This window comes from Augochlora pura, chromosome 11 (genome assembly GCF_028453695.1).
Source record: "Augochlora pura isolate Apur16 chromosome 11, APUR_v2.2.1, whole genome shotgun sequence".
NCBI lineage: Eukaryota > Metazoa > Arthropoda > Insecta > Hymenoptera > Halictidae > Augochlora > Augochlora pura.
Window position 1 is genome coordinate 17,216,370 of NC_135782.1, and position 24,843 is coordinate 17,241,212.

Consider the following 24,843-nt stretch of genomic DNA (forward strand, 5'->3'; position numbering starts at 1 on the left):
TCCCAGGTCGCCTCGCGTGCGCTGTAATGAGGCGACACGACGTCACGTCCGAATTCATGATTAATCGAGTAATCGCGGCTGGCAGTTCCATGGATATCCGTCCGTGTAATTAAAGGTCTTGTCCGTTGCGTCTGTCTCTACTGTCAAGGTGTACGAGAGAACGACGTCCGATCGGAGATACGCGGTCGACCGATATCGAAGAAGATGCCGCGAGCTTGTACAGTCGATGATCGCGAAATTTTCAAAATTGATCAACTTTGACTGACGATAATTCCGAGATAAATTAATACAGAACCATGACACTTGGTGCAGATTAAAGCTTGAAGTCTCTACTTTGAGATAGCGTAGCTTGATTTTATGATAGAGTTATGGGTATTGTTATAAAAATTTAAATGTAATTATAGAAAAACCACCCCTTTAGCGAGATAACTTTTTGGGCACTAGAAATCGCCAAGTTTGAAAAAATGTACAAACCTTGTAAAATTTTGTTCCGGGATGCCGTTTGCAGTGGAATAAAGTTCGATTCTTCCTCTTTGATTTTGTGGAAGAGGGAGGCAGCTACGATTTTTTTTCGCGAAGTTACTACACTTTGAATAAACTCTCGTCAATAGCCTGAGAAGGGGTGGATTTTCAATGGTTATATTTAAGTAGCTACATTGGCAACCCTGTGGCTAATTACAAATCAAGGTAGGCTATCTTAAAGTAGAGGCTTCAAGCTTTAATTTTCCGTAAATCCTATCAACCTACGATAATTCTCCAGCGACTTATCGTCACTCAAAGTTGGTCAATTCTGACGGAGTATTTCCTACGCTATAATTATTTCTTGCAGCAAACAATGTATAGATAATATTTAACCAACGAACCATGAATTAACACGTCGTTTCTGAAGGAATCTTTCTATAGTACTCACTGTGTAAGAGATTCGTGAGGATGCTGTTCCCAATTTTTGCCTTTCACCAGAGCGCCAGCAGTATTATGTGTAATTAAAGCAACCTCGCCGCGACACGTTTCGCAAGTTTATACACTGAGTCATTGTGTTTGTAAACACGTTTTCACTCGGAGAAGATGCGAGCGACACGTGTAAACCGTGATGCCCCTCGGAATTTCAGAACGAAAGTTCGTATCTTAATTAACCCTTTCCGACGATATCGACGAACTCTCGAATTCTTTCCATACCGCGTTTACTTTTCGGTAAAGTATTTATTCGGAGTCCAAGGTACTGTCTATATATATATCGATACATCGACTATACTATACTAAATGTAATAAAAATTAAATAGAGGAAATAAATTTGTATTTTTATTTAAATTGACATAGATTGCTTCGCAAGGAAAAATTAATTGGAAATTATAGAATTGATTAGAAATAATTTGACAATTATAATTTGACAATAAATTGTAGGACAAATTGAAGGTAGTTTAAAAAATTAAAAATAATTTGACGATTTGATAGTAATGCAATTAATTAATAATGATTTATTATATTGAGAATAATGTAGTGAATTTAAAATAATATGACGAGCTGAAAATAATATATCAGATTCAATGTAATATAGCAAATTTGTAATAAGATAATTAATTAATTATTTATGAACTTGGAAATAATGTAATAAATTTAAAATAATATAACAAGGTGAAAGCTTGAAATAAAGAGAAAAGAATATAGCAAATTAGCAACAGTATACCGAATTAAAAATAGTTTAAAAATTTAAAATTAATGTGACGAATTGAAGGTAATAAAATTAATTAAAAATAGTTTAAGGAATTGAAATTAATCTGGGAAATTAATAATAGAATAACAAGGTAAAAATAATGGAACGAACTAAAATTAATATAACAAATTTGAAGTAGAATAAAATAATAATATAATAAATTGAGAATGACAGCCACGATTATTTATTAAATGCGAATGGTTGCGGCGACTGTCACGCGGTGAATTAATGGGAAACAAGCCGACGATGACACGAACGGCTATCCGGCATCTTTTACCGAGAAGAAATCGACGTAATCGTCCGGTCGTCGGCTGCACTTCCGAGCCGGGCCCGACGGCGCATCATGACGCAACGTCCAAATTTATGATTAATCGCGTACGATCCGCCACGGCCTGCTCCTTTTTCGGCGCGGCGAAGACCACTTTCCGTTGGCAGAGAGTGACTGCTCCGCAAAACTTGTCCGACTTGTTGTCGATGCGCTCGCATTTCAATTTCGACGTCTCGCGTGTCAATCTGTCTTTTACGGCTCGCAACAATTCGCGATGCACTCTGTTGTGTGCAACAAAAATTAGGGGTGCATTGTGCATTTCAGCTTTGAAAATTATTTTTTAATATTACTTAACGTTCTTTAATATTTTTTAGAATTTTGTAATGTTCTCTAATATTTTCTAGCATTTTATAACATCTTTCAATATTTTTTAGTACTTTATAAATAATTTCTAAACAGTTTTAAAAACTTCTCAAATATTAGAAACGTTTTTAAATATTAAAAATATTTTTAAATATGTTTAAATATTTTCTGAGTATTTTTCAATGTTACTGAAATATTTTTCAATAGTTTTACATATTTTCTAAATATTTTTAAGTATTTTTGAATATTTTAAAATCTTTTCTATATATTTGTAAATATTTTCTAAATATTTTTCAATATTTCACGATACAAAAAAAAATTATGTAATATCTATATAAAATACAAATATTTTGTTACGAAATCATAGAATTTTATAATAATATTAAACTGAATTTTATATTATTATTAAATGACTTTCACGTCCTCGAAAAGACGACACCCATTTCCAAAACCAGTCCATATTTCAAAAACTATAACTCGGAGAATTTTGAATATTTTCCAACATAAAAAATACACTATATACAGCAAGGTTCATTGAAAATTATGTACCAAACGCGGTCGCAAAATAGTCACTGGTTTTCCAATAAAAAAAATTTGCAAGATGAGCTAATAGGTGCAATTTCACCGCAGAGTTATCTACTTGAATCACACACAGCAGTTTTGTTATCTCGTGCTCGCCGCTTTACTATTGCGATAATAATAATCGATACAAGGAAGACGCAACGAAAACATAATTTTTCTTATCTTCGCAGACGGTTTCGACTGAAATTCCTATTTGCGTGCCGCGATAAGAGGCGTCGACGGCAGGAGCCCGACGCGATGCAGGAAGTTGATTCACTTTATGCAAAAATAAATCGCTTAAAGACCAAGTGGCTCTTTCGCTTGAAAGTTCGGTTTTCATGGAATCCGAATTTTAAACATCCTGCACGAGCACGCGGTCGCCCGCTGATCTGACCTATAATGGGAATCGAGGACTTTCCTTATCTGCGTTTCTCGGACCGCGACAAATACCACCGCCATAGATAAATTGAAAAAGAATGAAAGAGCTATTTCAGCGGAAAATAAGCGAGACAAGTTGACAAACTTTGACCGACGATAACTCTGTGGAAAATCATCGTAGGATGATAACGTTTACTGGAAATTAAAGCCTGAAATCTCTACTTTAAGATAGCCTACCTTGATTTGTAATTAGTCGCAGGGTTGCCAATGTAGCAATTTAAATATAACCATAGAAAGGCACCCCTTTTCAGGCTATTGACAAGGGTTTATTCAAAGTACTGTAACTTTGCGAAAAAAAGTCGTAGCTATCTCCCTCTTCCACTAAATTAAAGAGGACGAAGTGAAATTTATTTCATCGCAAACGGCATCCCCGAGAAAAATTTTACAAGGTCCGAAAATTTTTTCATACTTGGCGATTTTTATGCCCAAAACGTAGCTTCACAAAATGGGGTGGTTTTTCTATGATTACATTTAAATGACTAAGTTTTAGTTAAATAGATTTAGTTAAATAAATTTTCATTTACATTTAAATGCCTCCTAAGTGAAATAAAAATCGAGCTAGGGTATTTTAAAGTAGAGACTACAAGCTTTAATTTACAGTAAATCTCATTGCCATATAAAATTTTTTCGCAAAGTTATAGCTAGTCAAAGTTTGCCAATTTTAGTCCAAAAGTTCTCTATGCTATGTCTTTCCTATGGCTAAATTAAAATATTTTCCACAGTAACACTGCATACAACTTAAAATCGAGTCGAACTATCTTAAACTAGCCACTTCAAGCTTTAATTTAAAAAATACGTCACCTCAATACGATAATTTCTCGTGAAGTTATCGTCAGTCAAAGTTCGTCACTTTTATCCAAGACTTTTCTATGATATAATCTTTTGCAGTATAATAATAATTACGATTACACTAAAAATAGGAGAACAACCTTAACAATGGCAACGTTAAGGGAGAAGCTGAAGGAACGAAAATAAAAATTCCCTTCGACCCTACAGGCTTTCCAGTGACCTTCGGTCACTCCGCCGAAAGCGAACAATTACATCGTTATTAATAAGCATGTTCCCCCCCGGGTATCAGTCCCACCACGCGGCGTGCGCGAGCCCGCAGAGCTCATGCGTGCACACACGTACGGATGCTGCCGCGTGGAATATAATAGCTGTAATGCGATGGAACTGGGGCAGTTCTGCTTTGACGCGCGTCTTAGAAGCCTCCACCTGCTGCGGCCCGCGAAATTTCATCGCTCGAGAGAGGTTCGTTCGCTTCGCCGCTGGTACATATCGACCTGTGGCCACGTAACTCCGCCTGTGACGTCACAGGAGTTCGCGTACGGTTTCGTGCCGGACCCTCGGGAATTCCGTGGCCCTTGTGCAAGCGATCGAAATACGTGGGAGAGGTTGAATCGTTTTATTTTTAGAATCGTGGCCGCCGGTGCGCTAGGTCGCCGCGGAACGGTTTTTCGCGGATCTCGTTACGTCAACCTTGGCTGCGTCTATTTCCAGAGAAATTGCGGCGTTCGTGCGTGCCCCCGCGTGTCGCGTCGCCGTGAAACCGCGGATTATCGATCCGCGATAGTCGTCCCGATTATTGATCGAAGCCACCAGGCTGCTGACTTAAGAAGAGACTGACTTGGACGATGTAGTGATTTGTAGACGATTAGGGCTTAAAGAAGACAGTGAGTTGACGGAGACACTGGTTTAAAGATAATATTGACTTAAAGAAAATACTTCGTTAAATAAGGTACTGACTTAAATCAAGTACAGACTTAAATAAATTACTGATTTAAACTAAATACTGACTGAAATAAAACTCTGACTTAAATCAGGTTCTAACTTAACTAAAACTTTGACTTAAATCAAGTACTGACTCAAATAAAGCACACATTTAAATAGAACTTGGACTTAAATCAAGTTCAGGCTCAAATAAAGTACTGATTTAAATAGAACTTTGACTTAAATCAAGTTCTGACTCTGATGAGGTACTGATTTAATAAAATTTTGACTTCAATGACGTACTGACTCAAATAAAGCCTTGACTTAAATAAAACTTTGACTTAAATCAAGTACTGACTAAAATCAAAATTTGACTTAAATCGAGCACTGACTTAAATAAAACTTTGACTTAAATCAAGTACTGACTTAAATCAGATACTAATTTAAATAAAACTTTGACTTATATCAAGTACCGACTGGAATAAAACACTGACTTAAATAAAACTTTAACTTAAGTCAAGTACTGACTCAAATAAACTACTGGCTTAAATAAATCTATAACTTAAATCAAGTGCTAACTCAAAATAATGTACTGACTTCAATAAAACTTTGACTTAGGTCAAGTACTGACTTAAACTAAATATTGGCTTAAATAAAACTCTGACTCAAAGTGCTGACTTAAAATGCATTGTAGAATAGTTTGACTGATCTGAACACGTAGGGATCGCATGCACAAGACACGATATACTACCCTCCAGCTGTCGGTGATTCGATTGTGTGACCGAGTGAATTGTTTCAGTTTACAAGAGGTTCTATTGTCAACGTAGTTATCCGAGTGACGCGCGTGTCTCGAGTGGCATCGCCGGCTTCGTTTCAGTCTCGGTGTAAACGTACTCTCCCGAGAAAACTAGAGTAAGTTCATCCACAGCTATTTAATCGATGCACCGCGGGTCATACTGCTAAAGGTTGCACCGACGGAATGCAACAGGCATTTCTATTACCAATTGCAGTCGCGTTTTAACTCGTTCCTTTTTCTTTGCTTTTTTACTGGTGAAGTGAAAAATTATAAATGAAGTATAATTTGAAATTGCAAAGGTGGTGGGCTTTATAAATTTGTAACTATGATTTGTTATAAATATTGGGGATTCTCCAAATTTTTTCTTACAATTTTATAAATGTCAAAAGTTTTTATTTACATTTTTATTGATCTCAGAAATTTCTAAATAGATTAGAAATAGAATAGAATTTTCTATTAAACAATCTGGCTGAATTTAACAATTTTACGACGCGCAGATATTTGTCATTGAAAAATCGAACGCCGCTCGTGCCACAAAATGATTCACACGTCTCGTCGCTTATATCTTCCTAATGTAATTAGGTGCAAAAATTCTCGCTCTTCGGCTACCCGGCATTATCTCTACGTGTGCTATCTTTTGTTTTGACAGTCTGCTATGTACATTGACTCATTTTCGACAGTGGCGCAAACATACCTGTTCGCCGATCACGAGAACAACAATTTTTTAACAGAAACGAGAACTGAGAAACTGTGACAGTACATTTATAATTTTATTTCATTTTAATTTATCCATTTGTAATTCTCTATGTACATATATTTTATTACAAAAATATAATTTAATTAAATCTTATAATACTTCTAGATTTTCAACTGTCAAATTTGATTGACAAGTCACAATTGATTTATTAAAAATGTACCCAGACTTCGTATTCAAATCGTCACTAAATTACTCAATTTTTAATAATAATATTAAAACTAATAATTCAAGTATAAACATTATTTTTGATCCGGGTCTAAACAGACCCGATCTCTGGAGCGATTTTAAAGCTGTGGCTCTTAAATGAGCCACGATGTAAATATCAATTAGCCGAATTCTCATTGGCACAGTCTGCAGCTATAATCGCGTTGCGACGCGATAAATATTGTATAATTCCCACGAAGTAATATTCCTAAGCGGCCGCTACGTGATGACGCTAAATGAGCGACGACGCGAGTTCCGCAAGCGTCGCATTGTCTCGGGCACGTAGCGTCATTACGACGGAGCCAATTATCAATTTGCAACACTCGGCGAGCTGGCGCGTTCGCGAGAGAGAAAGAGGAAGAGAGAGTACAATAGAAATAGCGAGAGAAAGAAAGAGCGATAGAGAGACAGATAAATATAGTAGTAGGGACGAGAGAACTAGAAATATAGCAATAGTGATAGAGTGACTGAGAACTATAGCAATAGATACTGGGAGCTATAGCAGTAGAGACTGAGAAATATAGCAATATAGACTGAGAAATATAGCCGTAGAGACTGAGAAAGATGGCAATAGAGACTGTGAAAGAATGATAAATATAGCAATAGGGGCTGAGAAATATAGCAATGGAGACTGAGAGAAATAGCTATAGAGTGCGAGCAAGAGAGATATAGAGGCTCTCATCTTCGCGTCAACAGTCCACTTCACACTAGCCTAGCCGTTTAGTGAATTCGTTCGATAATCGATCGTTGTCCCTCGCAAATCGGCCGGAAAATGTAAATCGTTCGCGCGAGCGGCACCGTCCGCCGATTTATCGCCGTTGCAACGCGACTCGAAACGTGCCACCATGTAGCCGAGCACCGACCATTCATTAGCCCGGTGATTGATCGATCGGATAATTAATACTTGTCCGAACGACTGGTCTCTCTCACTCGCCTTATATATTCCATCAGCCTCTTCGCCCGTTAATCGGAACGCGTGTATATAATGATTCGACTGTTTCTGCGGAAACTTTTCGCTCGCCTATTTAGCTCCTATCGGGACCCTACACGTGTAGAACTCATGATCCCGCTGAGTGTAACTGAGCTTCGTTAATGAGCCGAATAAGATCTCGGCTCAGCGATGAATACGAGATCGATGGGAATTTATGAGTTTGACTTAGGTTTGATCAAGTGTTTCTGTCGAACCCATCACTAGTTTTAAAATGGTTGGAGGTATATTCATTTGTGGTGTAGTGGATTGGGACTGTGGTTGCATTGGTTATGATTGTGTCACTGTTTGTAGTCTATTTGTACGTTATTTAGTTTTTAATGGTGTTCGAACCCATCGCTACTTTTAATATACTTGGACCAATCGTCGTGTGTGATATACTAGATTTTAATTATATTTGACAAGTGATTCTGTTTAGAGTTCACTTAAACCCAACACTACTTGTAATACAGTTTGACTCACTGTTACTCTTGATAATATATTTGAATAATAATATAATGACTATTTGACGAGTTTAAAATCAAACTATTGAGTCAAGCCCCTCTTAAGTTGCTACCCCCTTAAATTACTACCCTTTTAACTTACCACCCTCTCAACTTACCACCCATTTAACATACTACCCTCTTAATTTATTACCCTCTTAATTTACTACCCTTCTGTTAATCTAAGTAAATAAACTAATATTTTTTAAATCAATGGATATAAAAATATAAAATATAAAATATAGAATACAGAAACGATGATAGGCGTTTCACGGCGGCGCTTTTACGCTCAGCGTCGTTCGGTTCCCCAGCCGTTAATGAAGATATATAAAAGCGATAAACGGTGCGACAGGACGGGCGACACTGCTTTCGCGGGCACCGCACAGTAAATTCGCGCCTGTATTTATGTAGTTGCGTAAAGCCACGCGGCGGCGTGATTTCAATACGTCCGATAAGAGAACGGTGAATCAATCGCTGGCGTCTCTGATAGTACGATTATATAAGTCTCGTTCAGATATCTTCGTTCGCTGTTTGAAAATGTATGTAACTCGTTCAGTAGACTTTGTTGGACTGACTGATCGTAATGAATTGGTTAATTTATTGCGGAGAAATTAGTTAAGGGATTTAAAGGAATTATTAGAGATAATTGAATGAATTAACAATTCACGAATTCGATAATATAAGAGTTTAAGAATTCAAGTATTCAAGAATTCAAGAATTCAACAACTCAATAATTCAAGTATTCAGGAATTCGACAATTCAAGAATTCAAGTATTCAGGAATTCGACAATTCAATAATTCAATGATTCGATGATTCGATGATTCGATGATTCAATGATTCAATGATTCAATGATTCAATGATTCAATGATTCAATGATTCAATGATTCAATGATTCAAAAATTCAATAATTCAATAATTCAATAATTCAATAATTCAATAATTCAATAATTCAATAATTCAATAATTCAATAATTCAATAATTCGACAATTCAGTAATTCAAGTATTCAGGAATTCGACAATTCAATAAATTATTAATTCAATGATGCAATGATTCAATGACTCAATTACTCAATAATTCAATGATTCAATGATCCAATGATTCAATGATTCAATAATTCGACTATTCGACAATTCAATAATTCAACAATTCAACAATTCAACAATTCAACAATTCAACGATTAATCAATTCTTGATTAATTATTTCCTAATAATAGAAATGTTACAATTAAAATAATATTTATGGAACAATTTCTGTCATATTTACCACAATTGTTACGGTCTTTTTGTCATCGTTTCGCAATGGCGTGTATGAAAAATTCTCGACCGAGTTTCGTCGCCCCGCTCCAAACTCACGGAGGGTGCAACGGCCGCCGTCAAAGAGCGTCGCGGGTATCATTGTCGTCCGCGGTGCACTATCCGTGATTGCGGGCCGGTAACGCGCGTCCGCGACGGAATCACTTTTTTTCTGCCTACGCGTCCACTTTCTCCGTGCCTAGCGCTTTCATTCGCAGGTTCCATTACGACTCACCGCCGACCGACTATTACCGCTTGTACCATACTTTCCTTGTCGCTATTATATTCACTCTTGACAAACGATACTTTTACGCCGCCCATGATCGCGAGGCCACGGTAATATTTTGGACAGTGAATCTCTTTTCACGTACGATCTATCCACGTGATTTATGGGCAAATGTTTATCGCGATCCGCATGAAGTTTCGCCGTAGATACGCGGAACATTGAAACTCTCGACGGGCACGCTTACCAAGAGTTGCACGGATCGACGGCGATATTTCATTTCGAGTGTTTACATAGTTGGACGGCCGAGACGGTGACGTCACTAATGGCCAGAGCATGTGTGGAAATACTAATAGGTGGCGTCCAATGAATTCTATGTGCGTGCGTTTTCCGTTCGTCATCGAGATAACGTTTTATTTGATTGGGAGACGTAGGCATTGATCGAATCCGGCGATGATCTAACTTGGACGTAATTCAGAGTCGATGTGGTATTAAATTGGGAGTGATTCAGAGTTAAATACTGACCTAACGTAAACCTAACGTCGACTTATTATATCGACTTATTATATTATATTTAATATTCGTTTTCGATACTGCAGATCAACTTAGACAGCCGTGACCTAACTTAAACTGTTCACATATTAACTAGACTTATACCAGACTCAACCCAGACAGTCCAGACTCAACCTAGACTTGCTCTAGAAATCATATAGCCAGTCTAGAGCAACCTAGACTGTCGAGACTCATCTTAGACAGTCCATACCTAGACTAGACCTAGTCCAGTCTCTATCTAGACAGTGGGGACTCAACCCAGACAGTTCAAACTGAACCTAGACTTACTCTAGACTTAACTTAGACAATCTAGAACAACTTAGACAGTGGAGACTCAACTTAGACAGTCCATATTGAGACTAGACTTAGTCCAGATCCACTCTAGATAGTCAGGACTCAATCCAGACAGTTCAGACTCAACCAAGACTCAACCCAGACTTACTCTAGATTTAACCTACATAATCCAATCGAACTTAGAGGGTCCATAGCCAACTTAGACTTAGTCGATACCCAATCTATACAGTCATTACATATATAAATAACTCTGACTTAATATAGACATATCATAGTGGCAACTCAGACCTAACTTAGACCTAACACGAGCCTAGCTCAGACTTAACCTGCACATACAACAATGCAGATATCATTTTAGGAACCTTTAATAAAATTTTCATAAAATTCTTTTCACGATTTAAAACAAAAAAAACGTCGAATCTCCGCCATTACAAAACGATTCTAAATAAATCCTTCGATAGGAGAATCGTGGAACGGCAGAAAGGCCATTGTGATCGACGATTAAGCCGGCTTATGAGAGGAATCAAGCTTCCGAGAAGCAGACAGACAGGCAGAGGTGTTGCAAACGGCGCGTCACAGCGGACATTCTTCTAATTGTTTACGAGCAACGGTAGGCGGATTTACGCGTCCATTAGATCCCGTTCCCCGGCACCGTATATCCTGTATCGCCTGTCGTCTATCGCCGGCGATCCCCGGTGTCATATTCCACGAAGCTCGAAGTCTGCAGAGAATTTTCCCCTATGGCGCGACGGCCAGGAGATCAAGCACACTGACACACTGCGCAGACAACGACGCACGCCTCTATATCGAATAATAAACCTAAACCCGTGCGAAACCGAAGAAGCCTGGCCAATTCGCTGCGCATGAATTCCGGCGTGTCCAAATGCTGGAGACTTTTATTGCCGGCCGTTGGGGGCCGGTTTCCTGAGAGACCGAAGCCCGCGCGTAGAAGGGGCGTGGAACAAAACCTGTTCAATTAACATTTTCTTGCCGCGGCGGCGCGGCGCGAAAGAAAATTAGCGACGACAGCGGGTATGCTGTAACCGGCCCCACGGAGACGTTATTTATTGTCCGGCTGGCAGCCAATCGATTCTTCTTCTTCTTGTGTTAGGAAGCGTTCAGTTTTGTGGAAGCTGCTTCGATATTGGCGGCTGGGTGATATGTTGTTGGGTAGGCAATTTGGGACGACTTTTATTTCATGTGTTTTCGTCGATGGGTCTTAGTTTTTGAGACATTTAGGGAGAACTGTGTCTATAGAGGACTTAAACTTGATTTAACCCTGACCTATCTATGAACTAATCTAGATTTAATTGGCAGCTATAGCATTTATAGCATCCATAGTGCATTGAGAGTGCATCGGTTAAAATCAAGTCAACCTGAACCAGCCTTGAACTAACTCTGATCTAATCTGAATTTAGCCCTGACCTAGCATAGATTTACTCCTGACCTATGTCAGAAATAATCTACATCTAACAAATCTCATCTACATTTATAGAGCCAACAGCAAATAAGCTTTTGATTTTGTTCAAATAAACTAAAACATACGATTCCTGATAGTTTAAATTAACGTAACTAAATAATAAAAAAATGAAACCAAGTGCCCCATCCATCTGGCAACCTTGAGGCACCGCACGCACTCCGGTGAATAAATAGAAAATACGAAGGCCGCCGCTACGAATCGATCACTCGTGCAGGAATTTGTTCGCTAAATTATTGCCTTCGCTTTTTCCGATCAACTTACTCTTCCAAATTCGTTTGACGTTAAATAATCAACGGCTGGACAATTAACGGGCTCGAGACGGCTCTTCTGCGCCGCCACCGACGAAACCGTTCAGAGTCTCGGTAAATTCTGAGATCAGGCCGCCGATATCCGTGGCGGCAAATTGCGCCGGGTGATCACCCGGCATGCATAACGAAGTGCATCTCGTTAAGGGTTAATAACAACCCTTTAACAGCGCGCCAGGGGATTAGGCTACCGGTCTGGAAGTACTCGAACAAATTTATTAGGAATCTCCCGTAACGATGCGCGCCTTTCTGTGCGCGGCGGTCCATTGTTGATGGCGATCACGACGACGTAGTATTTCATGGGTGTACCGTTTTCGTCAGCGCTCGTTTGCATATTCATTAACCCACTACCTGTTCCACATTAACGCGTGACAAGGCGCGCGTGTATTACACCGAACGAGTTGGCGCCTGCTGCGATGATTGCGGGCCAAAAGTTATAAGGAGAAGAACATTGCTAGGTCTGGTTTACGTTTGACTTAGGCCTAGGATGGATCTGGGTTAAATATAGGTTGGATCAACACCAAATGTAGGTTAGGTATAGTAGTAAGTCTGGGATGTCTGGGTTGAGACCTGACTGTCCAGATTGGGTCTGGACTAATTCTAGTCTGGGTACAGACTGTCTAAGTTGAGTCTAGAGTAAGTCTAGGTTGAGTCTGGATTGTCTGGGTTGAGTTCTGACTGTCTGGATTGGGTCTGGACTAAGTCTTGTCTGGGTATAGACTGTCTAAGTTGAGGCTCGACTATCTAAGTTGCTCTAGACTATCTAGATTAATTCTAGAGTAAGTTTAAGTTGAGTCTGTACAATCTATGTTGAATCTGGTCTATATAGATTGAGTCTCAGATAAATCTCTCTCAATGGTCCTAAATTATTCTATACCTATTATTAATTAAGTAACCATACTAATTATCAGTTGGCATATCTCCACAAAATTATTCACATCGTCCATTTATATTATCCAACAAAAATGGAATATGACAATAATATGTTCATTGTATCACCTACTCCAATTTCACGTAACTGCCATATACGCATCGCTATAAAACGAGCATGACGTTTACAGTCGAGGTTACGAGAGCGAGCTAAACGCCACGAAATAAAGAACCCCGACTGTAACGACCTGTAATAATCTGGCTGAAGCGAACCGGAGTCCAAGAATTTATTAACACTTCCCCACCCTCCCCTCCTCTCCTCACCTTTCCGTCTGACTTATTGAACTTTCCACACGTTCACGGTTTTTCTCTCGATCGCTTGTTGTCTTGTTTGTTGCAACGACGTGGCAATCGGCCATGGGATAAAAATCACGATGGTTATAAGCCACTTTTGAATTATTATTTATTTGTTGCCTGTAGATCGAACAAATCCCCCGGCGCCCATTATCATAAGGAGAGACGATAAATCGTCATTTGCTTGGTACCCGTAACGTTGAATTATCGCGGGGCTTATGCCGGTGTGCGCTAGGCGCGAGAAAACTCTGCGAGAGTTATAATATCGCACTTATGTGTACAGTCGTCGACAAACGTATACGGTGGTCCGTTTAAACCGGACAGCTGCTCCAAAATTCTATAGGACGATTTTAATTTTTTTGGTGGTTGTAGGAGGGGTGGATCGATGGAATATTTTTTATGAAAGTATTAAACAGTATGAAAGAGCTGTTTACAAATTTTTCACTGCAATAAATTAATAACAATAAATTAATAGCCTTTTCCAAAACTACCCCAAAGGGTTACAATTTTTTCTTGCGATCCTTGAAGGGGTGGTTTACTAAATAATACCGGAAATAATTTCAAAAAATTATAGAATGAACTAAAAATAATTTTTCATGATGGTAGAAGGGTTACTTTATTTAACAATTTCCACGAAAATATTTTAGGGACACTGCAATTATTAATTACGAATAAAAATAAAAGATCCAAATTCTCCAATATTTTTTCCCGATTTTTAAAACTTCTTATCTCAGTTTAAAAATATTAATAACCTGAAAAAATTAAAACTACTAAAAATATTAAATATTAAAAATTTCAAAAAATGTTTAAATATCAAATATTAAATACTAAATATTAAAATATTAAAAAACAATAAAAATATTAAAAATATTAAAAATATTAAATATTGTTTAGGGAATTGGTCCACCCAGCATCCGGAAAATATGCAACCCATGCAAAATTTCGAAAATGTCCCGTTTCGAATCCCGGCCACATATATTTGCCAGCGACTGTATGCACATACACGCGGGGCCCGTGTTAGATTACCATAAGTATGAGGTGTAACGCGGCTACATGGCCCGGCCCCGCTGGTTCTCGCATTCGCCGGCTCTCTTTTACCCTTCTCGCGTGGCACGATCTTATTCGGAGTTTAAGGTTAATTGGCGTAGCCTTGCGCGCTTATTTACGTCCGCGCAATCACAAATCTCCGTTTCAGACAGGAATTATCGATCGTAAATTACTGTGTACATTGTACCGTGCGGGCCCCGCGGTTTCTCGTTTCGCAAACACGGACGATAATGGGGCCCTTATTCGACAGCAGTAAAAATGGTGACATTTTTTCGTTCGTACCATATCCAACCAGAGGAGAAGGGGTAGGGGTAAGGGAGGGGGCAAGTGAACGCGTAGAAGAGTATGATATTCCGTGGACTTCGCTTTCTTACTTTTTACAACGCGGTATAGTGTCGACGATTTAGTTTATGCAAATTATAGAAAAAAGCGTTGTTTTATTCAAAGAGGTCTGCCAGAGTTGAATGTTACCTCTGTTTGAGCTCGATGAAGAGAAAAGAAGAAGAATACTGTCTTATTGCAATGGTGAAACCAAATACTTGATATATAAGGTGTTGCAGAATAATATTTAGTATTTTTATTTTATTAGGAGTTTTTGTCCGAGTAATATGATTCCTTGGACGATTTAGAGAAACTTTTTCCTTTGCGGAAATCTTCTACGAGGCTCCGTTAACGAGATATTAACGAAAAACGTGGACCAATTAGAGAGGGAAGCTGCAGGGCCACGCCCTCGCGGCCATTGCCGCGTGGCGCCTGCTGTTGTTCTGCCCACTCGACTGCAGCGCTCGCTCCTCGTTTTTCGTTGATAATTCGTTAACGGAGCAACGTAGAACATTTCTACAAAGGAAAAAGTTTCCCGAAATTGCCTAAGGAATTTTTAGGAATAAGAATTTTTCAAAAATTCCATAAAGTTTATATAAAATCGTATATAGTTCCACTAATATTCTATATAAATCCTAGAAAATTCCTGCAAGTAATTTCTAAAAAATTCCATATTATATCTAAAACCCTTGTATATAATTCTATATACAATAAAATACAATATACAATGACATATAGTTTCCCAAAAATTCTAAATAATTTCTAAAAAGTTAGCGAAGTAAATAAAAAAATTCCTAGAACAGGAAAGACGATGGAAAAATCAGTATCTCGATTGGTAAGCAATAAAAAGGCTACTAGGCTATTATACTATCCTCCAAGGACCAAATAATAATTTGCAACGAGCGCAACAATTTTTATAGTGTTTTATCGGTTTGTTTAATCATTTTTATATCAGCCGCGAAGATCTCGCACGATATCGCATTTGAGCAGCGGGTATATGCCGTCGTCAGGTGCTCGCTGCCGAAGTGGGCCAGGAGGAAATCGAATCCGTTTAATGTATCGTGCAACATTCGCCCGGCACTAGGTCGCGGCGTGCATTAAACGCTCACCTCGGACGATTATGCGAAACGATCGACGTCGCGGCGTAACACGATTTCGCGGCGGAGTAAATCGCTTGTGGCGAATCCATGCACAAATGGAGGAGAGTTGGGACAGGCAGAGAGAGAGAGAGAGAGAGAGAGAGAGAGAGAGAGAGGAAAGAGGAGAGAATAAGAGACATAGAATATGAGAAAAGGAAAAGGAAAAGCAGAAAATGGAAAAGTGAGAAAAACAGGAAAATAGAAAGGGTGAAAGAGAGGGGAAATTAAGGAAAAATAGGAAGAGACAAACAGAGAAAAATGGAAAAGGAAAATCAAACGAAAAGCGGAGGAAAAGCAAAAAAGAAAAATCAGAGAAAATCAGTGGAAAATCAAAGGGAAATCGGAAAAGAAAAATCAGAGGTAAATCAATGGAAAATCAGAGAAGAAAAATCAGAGGAAAATCCGTGGAAAATCAAAGGAAAATCGGAGTAGGAAAATCAGAAGAAAATAAAAGAAAAACAGGAACGGAAAAGCAGAGGAAATGCAGAAAAGAAAAATCAGGAAGAATCGGAGAAAAACAGAAAAAGAGAAATGGAAGAATAAAAAACAAAATGAAGCAGAAAGAAGAAAGGACAAAGGGAGGTAGAATAAAAAGGGACAGAAGGACCCATCTCCAGGATGTGTCACGAGGCGTGAACCGCGTTCACGGGCCACCGGAGAGTGTTTACCGTCGCGAGCGGAAATAAAAGCGCAGCGTGAACACGTAGCTGCCTATGACATCAGCCGGCCAATCAATCCGTTTTGCATGATGATGCATGAAGTGCGTCGGATGAATACCGTGCGAGAAGATCACCGGCTGATGATCGTGGTGGGTGTGGGCTGAACTTGCCCCGCAGAATACCAACGCATAATTATTCACCGCAGAGATATTCGAGCATTTCGTCATACGAAATCGTAGAACTACGATCTAAATAAATTAATCACTTACTGTTTTAACTATTTAGCTATTTAATTATTTAATTATAAATTTTTAGAGCTCCAAAATCAGCTGATTTATATTAATATATTAAAGTAAAAATGAGTCGTTTATATTGATCTAAATATAATTATATTTCCTCGATATAAATATAAAAATCTTGCTCGATCTAAATATACTGAAAAAATATTTAAACAATAGACCATCATAAAAAAAATAAGTTGTCGATGAATCATTTTGACCAGTTCTCCGTGGATTTAACGTCTTATGTCAGCCTGTAAAACAGATTGTAAACAATTCGGTGACCTCTAGAGGATCAGTCTTGTTTGTAAACAAGACACCGGTGGGCTCCGCGAGGCGCCAAGTGGATCAGAAAAAAATGCGTCGCCGATCCAAGGCCGAGCTCCCCACGCTTCTTTACTTTGTAACCCGATGCTGTTTTCCTGGTATAAGAGGTATCGGATACGCCCGCGAATTTAACTACGATGAAACATTTCCAGGAATGCTAATGACAGTCGTTAATAACAATCCTGTCAGCGCATGGCACAGCGTCTTCTATAGCTGAAATTGTCTAAAGCAGCTTGCAACGTTGCATAATTGTTGGATCGATTGCAAGTAGCTGAAAGAGAATGTCGTCGAAATTAGCCAACTTTGACTAGCGATAACTGCGCGGATAATCGTCGTAGGATGATGAGACTCACTGTGAATTAAAGCTTGAAACCTCTACTTTAAGATAGCCTACCTGGAATTGTAATTAGTCGCAGGGTTATCAATGTAGCAATTTAAATATGACCATAGAAAAGCCACCCCTTTTGAAGGTATCGACAAGGGTTCCTTTAAAGTGCTGTAACTTAGCGAGAAAAAATCGTAGCTACATGGCTCTTTTTTTAAATTAAAGAAGAAGAATTGAACTTCATTTCAGTGGAAACGGCATCCCTGAGAAAAATTTTACAAGGTCTGTGCGTTTTTTCAAATATGGCAATTTTCAGTGGCCAAAACGTAGCTTGACAGAAAGGGGTGGTTTTTCTATGGTTATATTTAAATGGCTACATTGACACTACTTCGGTGAACTAAAAATAAAGGTAGGCTATTTTAAAGTAGAGGCTTTAAGCTTTAATTTGCAGTAAATCTCATTACTATACGATCATTTTTTGCAAAGTTATCGTTAGTCAAAGTTGGTCAATTTTTATTTGTCTGCTGCAATATTTTTGGACAATATATTATCTGCATTATTATTTACATATTATTTATATATATTATTTATATATAATATATGTAATAAATAACACATGTGTTGGTCTGTAGTCTGATGCCAGACCATCTCGAATGGCTCGACAGTCGATGGTTCCGTTAGAATTGCCTAGATCCGCCGGCCGATGCCGGTCTATTCTCGCAGCCGATGGAAACGCATCGCCAATGCCATCTTTTAGGCAGCTGCCGTCGTTTCTGGACCGCGTTCGACTTTGTGTTACCGTTTCCCACCTATATTTAGATCTGGTCCAGCTTAGGCGAACAAACTGGGTCGTATTGCGACGCTTCCGCGATTCCTGTTCGCCCGCATACCGAAAATTCTCTGCCGAAGGTACGCGTCAACTACGACTGCATTGTAAACGTTATTTCTCATTTGTTAATGCTATTTATTGCTGTGAAATATTTTGTTACTGCATAGAGAGCATTGCATTGAACCATCTAGTAAAATAAGTGAACATAATAATTTCTTATATAAATTAAAACACTGTTTGCAAATTAGTTTCTTAATCGAAGGTGAAAAGAAATAGTAGTACTGTGTGTAGGATGTTTATAATTATTTATTACGTGATGCAGATAAAATGTTTAAGGAAATTTTTGTAATTTAAATTGAAGGGCTGTGAAAGTAGTGTTGAAATACTGTGTAAAATTGTGTGAAATAGTGTAAAAAATTTGAACAGTTTTGCTTCTTAAAAAGATTAAAAGATTCGTAAAAATAGTGCTATAAAACGATGTCAAACATTTTCAAACGACGTAGAACGATGTACAACAGTATGAAGCATTGTCAAACAGTGTCAAGAATTTTTTAAAATGATATAGAATTGTGTAGAACAGTTTCAAGCGTTGTAAAACAGTTTAAAGTATCTCCAAAAAATAAACAAACACTATAAATATTCTTAAATATTTCCAAACCTTATAAAACGTTCTCAAAAAGTTTTAAACATTATCAAAAAATTTCCCAACGTTATCAAACAGCATTAAACATTGCCAAAAATTCCCCAACATTGTCAAATATTGCCAAACGATATCAAACCATACCAAACCTTCTTAAACCATGCGAAACCTCCTCAAACCTACTCAAACCATGTCAAAAGCTCGAAGACGCCCTCTGAAATTCTTTCCCACGAACCAACAGATAAAAATCGTACCGTGTGCACGGCGACTCGAACGAATTAGCATTAACGAGGACACGTGGGCGACTGTGGTGGTCGGGAGGCCGGATTTAGTTGGACCAATGACAAATTGAAATTAGCCGTTTATGGGGTATCGGCGTGAGTCATCGGGCCGCGTTGAAATCCACGCTACAGAGAGGAAATAAAAAAAAAAAAGAAAAGTAAACGGCGGAACACGCGTTCTCGACTTAACGAGCTTGTTCCGCGTTCGTTAAATAGAGATATACGTTTCCTAGCCAATCGGGACAGGTGACGGCCGGACTTGAATCATTCGGACACGGATAATCGGATTCTGAAGACGAATGGTCCACGGGCCCAGCCGTCCCTCGTTTCGATCGACTCGTTATCTCGTCAGGATTTCGTTATCGCTACAACGAGACGGTTTAATGATAAATAGCAAATAATACAAATATATAAATAATTTCTTTATGACATCGTATATTATAGATTAAATTTATTGGCAATGCTAAGAAATTTAAATATACATTATAATTTGAATTTATTGACACTGTTAAAAAAATTAAATAAACATCAGATATATTTTATTATCAATATTAGATTGTATATTAAACTTATTGGTAATGCTAAAAAAATAAATAAGCGTCAGATATATTTTATTATCAATACTCTATATTATATATTAAAATTATAGTGAATGCTAAAAAAATAAATAGTATATTTAAGTATAATTATTGTAAGATATTACTGTTATTTTTTTCTTTCTTTTGGAACGTTTTACTTTGTTCGTTTGAGATTAAATAATTATTTTTATTCACAGATGTGGCGACTAACATTTTGGACGTACTTCCTGCTGATCGCATTATCGCTGGCGCCTGTACAAAGGGTCCTCGCTTGTTCCTGCATGAGGTCTCATCCACAAACTTTGTATTGCAAGTCAGATTATGGTATGTACGATGATTTAAGTTACTATGATTTTAAATAATAATATAATGACGATGTAAAAAGAATAGGATAATAATGTAATTCTAATATATTATAGAATATGGTATAGGACAATAACGTAATGATAATATATTATAAAGTATGGTATAGGGTAATAACGTAATGGTAATATAATATAGAATATGGTATAGAATAATAACGTGATGGTAATATATTATAGAATATGTTATAGAATAATAACATAATGGTAATATAATATAGAATATGATATAGAATAATAACATAATGATAATATGTTATAGAATATGATATAAGATAGTAATAACGTGATGGTAATATATTATAGAATATGGTATAGGATAATAACGTAATGGTAATATATTATAGAATATGGTATAGAATATATTATAAAATATAGTATATGCAAAGGAAATACAGCAATAACAAAATAATAGTACAAAGAAAATAGAATAATAATATAATAACAATAAACTATAATATAATATACTAATAATAAAATGTAACATAATAATAACAAAATAAGGATGTTACGACGTATCGACTGGTCTTGACCGCTATCAATTTTCCAGTGGCCGTGGTGAGAGTGAGAGGAGCCGAGAAGAGGAACGACATCCAGCTGGCGTACCACGTGAAAGTGAACAAAGTCTTCAAGGTCCGTGAGTCTACGGGCATACGCTATACAGTTTTTACGATCCGCTACAACCACTTATACGACTCGATCCCTACTGATTCCCAAATCACCCTATTAAACGCTATAACGATTGTTCGATTTTAGGATCGGAACCTCGTGAATCCGGTGAATTTCGCGAAGCGTCAGATTTTATGGACGGTTGCTGCTGACAGCATGTGCGGCGTCACCCTAAACGTCGGCGAGACCTATGTGATCGGAGGGAAGATCGACCAGGGGAGACTCGGCCAAGGAAGAATACATCTGTCGCTTTGCAACCTGCACATGCGATGGTCCGAGGTGCCACCCAGGCAACGCAAAGGATTCCGAGGCCTCTTTCACCGTGGCTGTGCTTGCGACGTGAGTGAAATCTCTCTGAACACTTTCTCTGATCTGTGAACGATACCTCTGCTTCCCTTTTGTTTGTTTATTTATACCGTGGTTTCAGTACGAAACACTTTTATTAATTATTTATCATTTTGTGGTATAATTATTTTTATGTTAGTATTGTGACGTTTGTTATACCTTGTTTTATTATTTTTTTATGGTATAGTATGTGCTATTGGTTTTAATATTTATTATACGTTGCTTTAATATTGTTTGTATGTTATAATATTTATTATAGGTTATTATGACGGTTGCTGTGTATTGTAGTATGTGTTATATATTGTAATATTTATTATACGTTAGTATAATATTTATTACATACTGTAATATTTTTTATATGTTGTAATATGTATTATAGAATATTATAATATTTATTAAGTACTATAGTAACGAGGAAAACGTGTTCCCAAATTCAGCAAAGCAAAATTTGCCTCACCAAAATAATCCAGAAATATCTATCCAGCTCTCTGCGAACACTATCACCATGCAACCCCATAAAAACCTTCTCAAACCTAAAGAAAAAAATACCATCGCATTCAGGAGACTCCATAGAATCATCCCCCATAAGATCCACTTTTCTATCTTTAATAGTAACGTAAGGAAAAATTCTCAAAGTTGACGAAACAAGTACCCTTTTTTTTCAAAGAATTAAATACGTTCCAGTGCAATCAACCGCATTCTCAAACCCAAAGAAAAAAAAACTATCGCATTCAGAAGACTCCATTAAATCATCCCCCATAAGATCCAATTTTCTATCTTTAATAGTAACGTCAGGAAAAATTCTCAAAGTTGACGAAACAGGCATCCCTTTTTCTTTAAAAAATTAAAACCGTTCCAGTTTAATTATAAAATAAACCGAGAACAACTGAGGTTATATTATCATAAAAATATTAATAAAACACTATAGAAATGCGACTATAATAATTCGTCGTTGCAGGTGAATTACACACCATGGTGGAGGAAGGGCGAGGACCTTGAGAACGGGGGTAGGAAGCGTTGTCTATGGGAGAGCGAGCCGGGACCTTGCCATTGTCAAGAGACTTACGGCATCTGTCTGGCGACGCCAGGTGGTTGCGGCTGGGCACCGTCGATTCCCTACAACAATTGCATCAAGGAGCACCAGCAGAAACGGGAGCAGCAGAGGCTGCTGGAGCCTTAACGACGAACGCGGTTTGGTTCTGCGGATCGAACGGGTTACGGGTCACGCGCGGAAAACGAGAAACACGTATGCACCCGGGAGAGAGAGAGAGAGTGAGAGAGAGAGAGAGAGAGAAAGAGAGTGAGAGAGCACCCCTTCGAAGTGCCAGCGGCCTTCGATTGTATTTATTTATTCCAGACGCAGCGTTTAGTTCCGTCGACTAATCGCGTTTCTTCCATCCCCACGCGCCGTTCTATTTATTCTATCGCGTGTCTTTTCCCTCGATTTTGTTTTCTTTTTTCATTTACCAAAAGTATTAATTGGAAGGTTGTGTCAGCGAGTACAAAAGCCATCGATTAAGCCAATCAATGATTTTTTAGGTCTGCAGAAATCAGCAGCACGATTGGTTCATTTGTTTGTGTTGATAATATGATAATTGCGTTCACCCTTCGCTCTCTGGAGTTTGTCAATTGTTAATTTGAACAATTATATTTTCATAGTGAAACCTTGGGTCTAAATAATAGCAACAGTCTCCAGGCATTGAAAAAAGTGATCAGCCCCCTGTCAGTACCCAATTTTCAAGAAACGCGGGACTGTACGCGGGAAATTATGCCGTTCTATATTTAATTAATATTCAATTCATACTCCAGTAATTTAAATAACATTTCTGTGATTGATAAATTGTAGTTGTTGGAAGGGTTGGAGAATTTTCCCGAGTGCGAAGGATTGATAGAACCGCTGAGAACGTTGCGAATCCTAATCAGATTAGAGAAGGGTAAAAATCGGCGTGGAAATTCATCCTCAGATCTGAGCATCGTGGCGGTCGAAGCGTTAAGTACTGTACGTTGCTCGAAAGATGGCGCAGAGAGAAGAAGAAGCGCGTTTGCATTATTGGTAGAAAGGATCGGCTCCTTTCAGTCCCCAGTTTTCAGGAAACTGAGGACTGGCCGATCTAAAGAAAATGACGCCCATTGTCTCCCAATCGATAATAATTGTTAATAGAGTATCTAGACGCTAGTGAAAGTCATAATTTAACTTATTATGGTTTAATAATGACCAAAAGTGCATTTTTTAAAATGAATTATAGCTATTGGATGAAATAGTATGACTTTTCAGGTGGTCCATAGAGTCTCAGTATATTATATAGTCTCGTGAATGAAAAATACAAATCGGCCCCTATCAATACCCAATTTCTAGGAAACTGGGTATTCGAGACTGACCGATCGAGAGAAAACCACGCCCACTGGCTCTCAATGGGTAATAATATTAACTAAAATACAGAGTTAACTTATTATTATTTAATAATGACCCAAACTAGATTTTTCTAAATAAATTCCACCTATAGGACAATATTTTACGACGTTCCCCGGGATCTATCGAACCTCAAGCACACGCTATAGTCTCGTGTAGGCAAAAATCAGATCGGCCTCCTATCAATACCCAATTCCCAGAAAACTGGGTATTCAAGACTGGTCGAAGCTTCTTCTTAGCCATCATCATCTTCCATATCGCCGACTTTCCAGCACCGTACAGTAACTCGCAGCCACCGCGTCGATTGGCTATACTTTAGTTGTACATATAGGCTATATTGATGTATATTACGCATTTTTAAATTATTGTCCCCCTTTTCTCTATCGTTCCGCGTACCCTGGGCCCGTATGTGTGTGTGTGGCAAGAGATTGTTGGATGCTATTTAATTCTTTAGATTAGAGAGAAAGAGAGAGAGAGCACAGACCTCCGAGCAGGAGGTAAGACGGTCGAACGCGTGTCCGCGATATTATCACGCGCTGCTTCTTTCGTTTCACACTTTTGTACAAAGAACGCCGTTCCCTAGATACTGTTGCGGGGACGATGTGCCAGGCGCGGACGGGTTCGACGCGTGATCGATTATGTTCTCTGTTCGCGAACTCGTGTGTGCGTGCACCCGAGCGTGGTCATTGACGACGGCGACGAGAAACGGAGCGCCTCGGGCAGAGCAGCCCGGGGCGGCTGGAAATTTAGTACAAAAATGCTAAACGCGCGCGATCACGATGCGGGACTGAGTTAGCCGGCATTTCCTAACCACGAGAGACCGTACACGTATAATCGTTAAGTCACGATTTGTATTTTTAGTTTAGTCTCTTCCATTTGATAACTTTTGTAAGTATTATATGTATTACTTAAACGATGAGAAATAAAGGGCGTAAACGCAGGCCGAAGTATCATGATTCGACTGTCACGGTGCAGGAAAA

General features: G+C 38.3%; 2 protein-coding genes across 6 annotated transcripts in view; one reads left to right on the forward strand and one right to left on the reverse strand.

Moving 5' to 3' along the window:
• Positions 1 to 24,804, forward strand: part of Timp (Tissue inhibitor of metalloproteases) — a 44,051-nt gene extending 19,247 nt beyond the window's left edge. The window contains exons 1-6 of one of the 3 annotated variants that reach the window (XM_078194682.1): positions 4,516 to 4,592; positions 5,851 to 5,963; positions 20,275 to 20,401; positions 20,990 to 21,072; positions 21,196 to 21,447; positions 22,412 to 24,804. In XM_078194682.1, coding sequence (XP_078050808.1) covers positions 20,275 to 20,401; positions 20,990 to 21,072; positions 21,196 to 21,447; positions 22,412 to 22,633 — 684 coding nt within the window. In that variant the 5' untranslated portion in view covers positions 4,516 to 4,592; positions 5,851 to 5,963 and the 3' untranslated portion in view covers positions 22,634 to 24,804. Of the gene's footprint in view, positions 1 to 4,492; positions 4,593 to 5,850; positions 5,964 to 20,274; positions 20,402 to 20,989; positions 21,073 to 21,195; positions 21,448 to 22,411 lie in introns of those variants that run through there. The other 2 variants (XM_078194681.1, XM_078194684.1) reach the window with 2 other exon arrangements.
• Syn (synapsin) overlaps positions 1 to 24,843 on the reverse strand; it is a 75,023-nt gene that overhangs the window by 33,243 nt on the left and 16,937 nt on the right. The window lies entirely within an intron of this gene.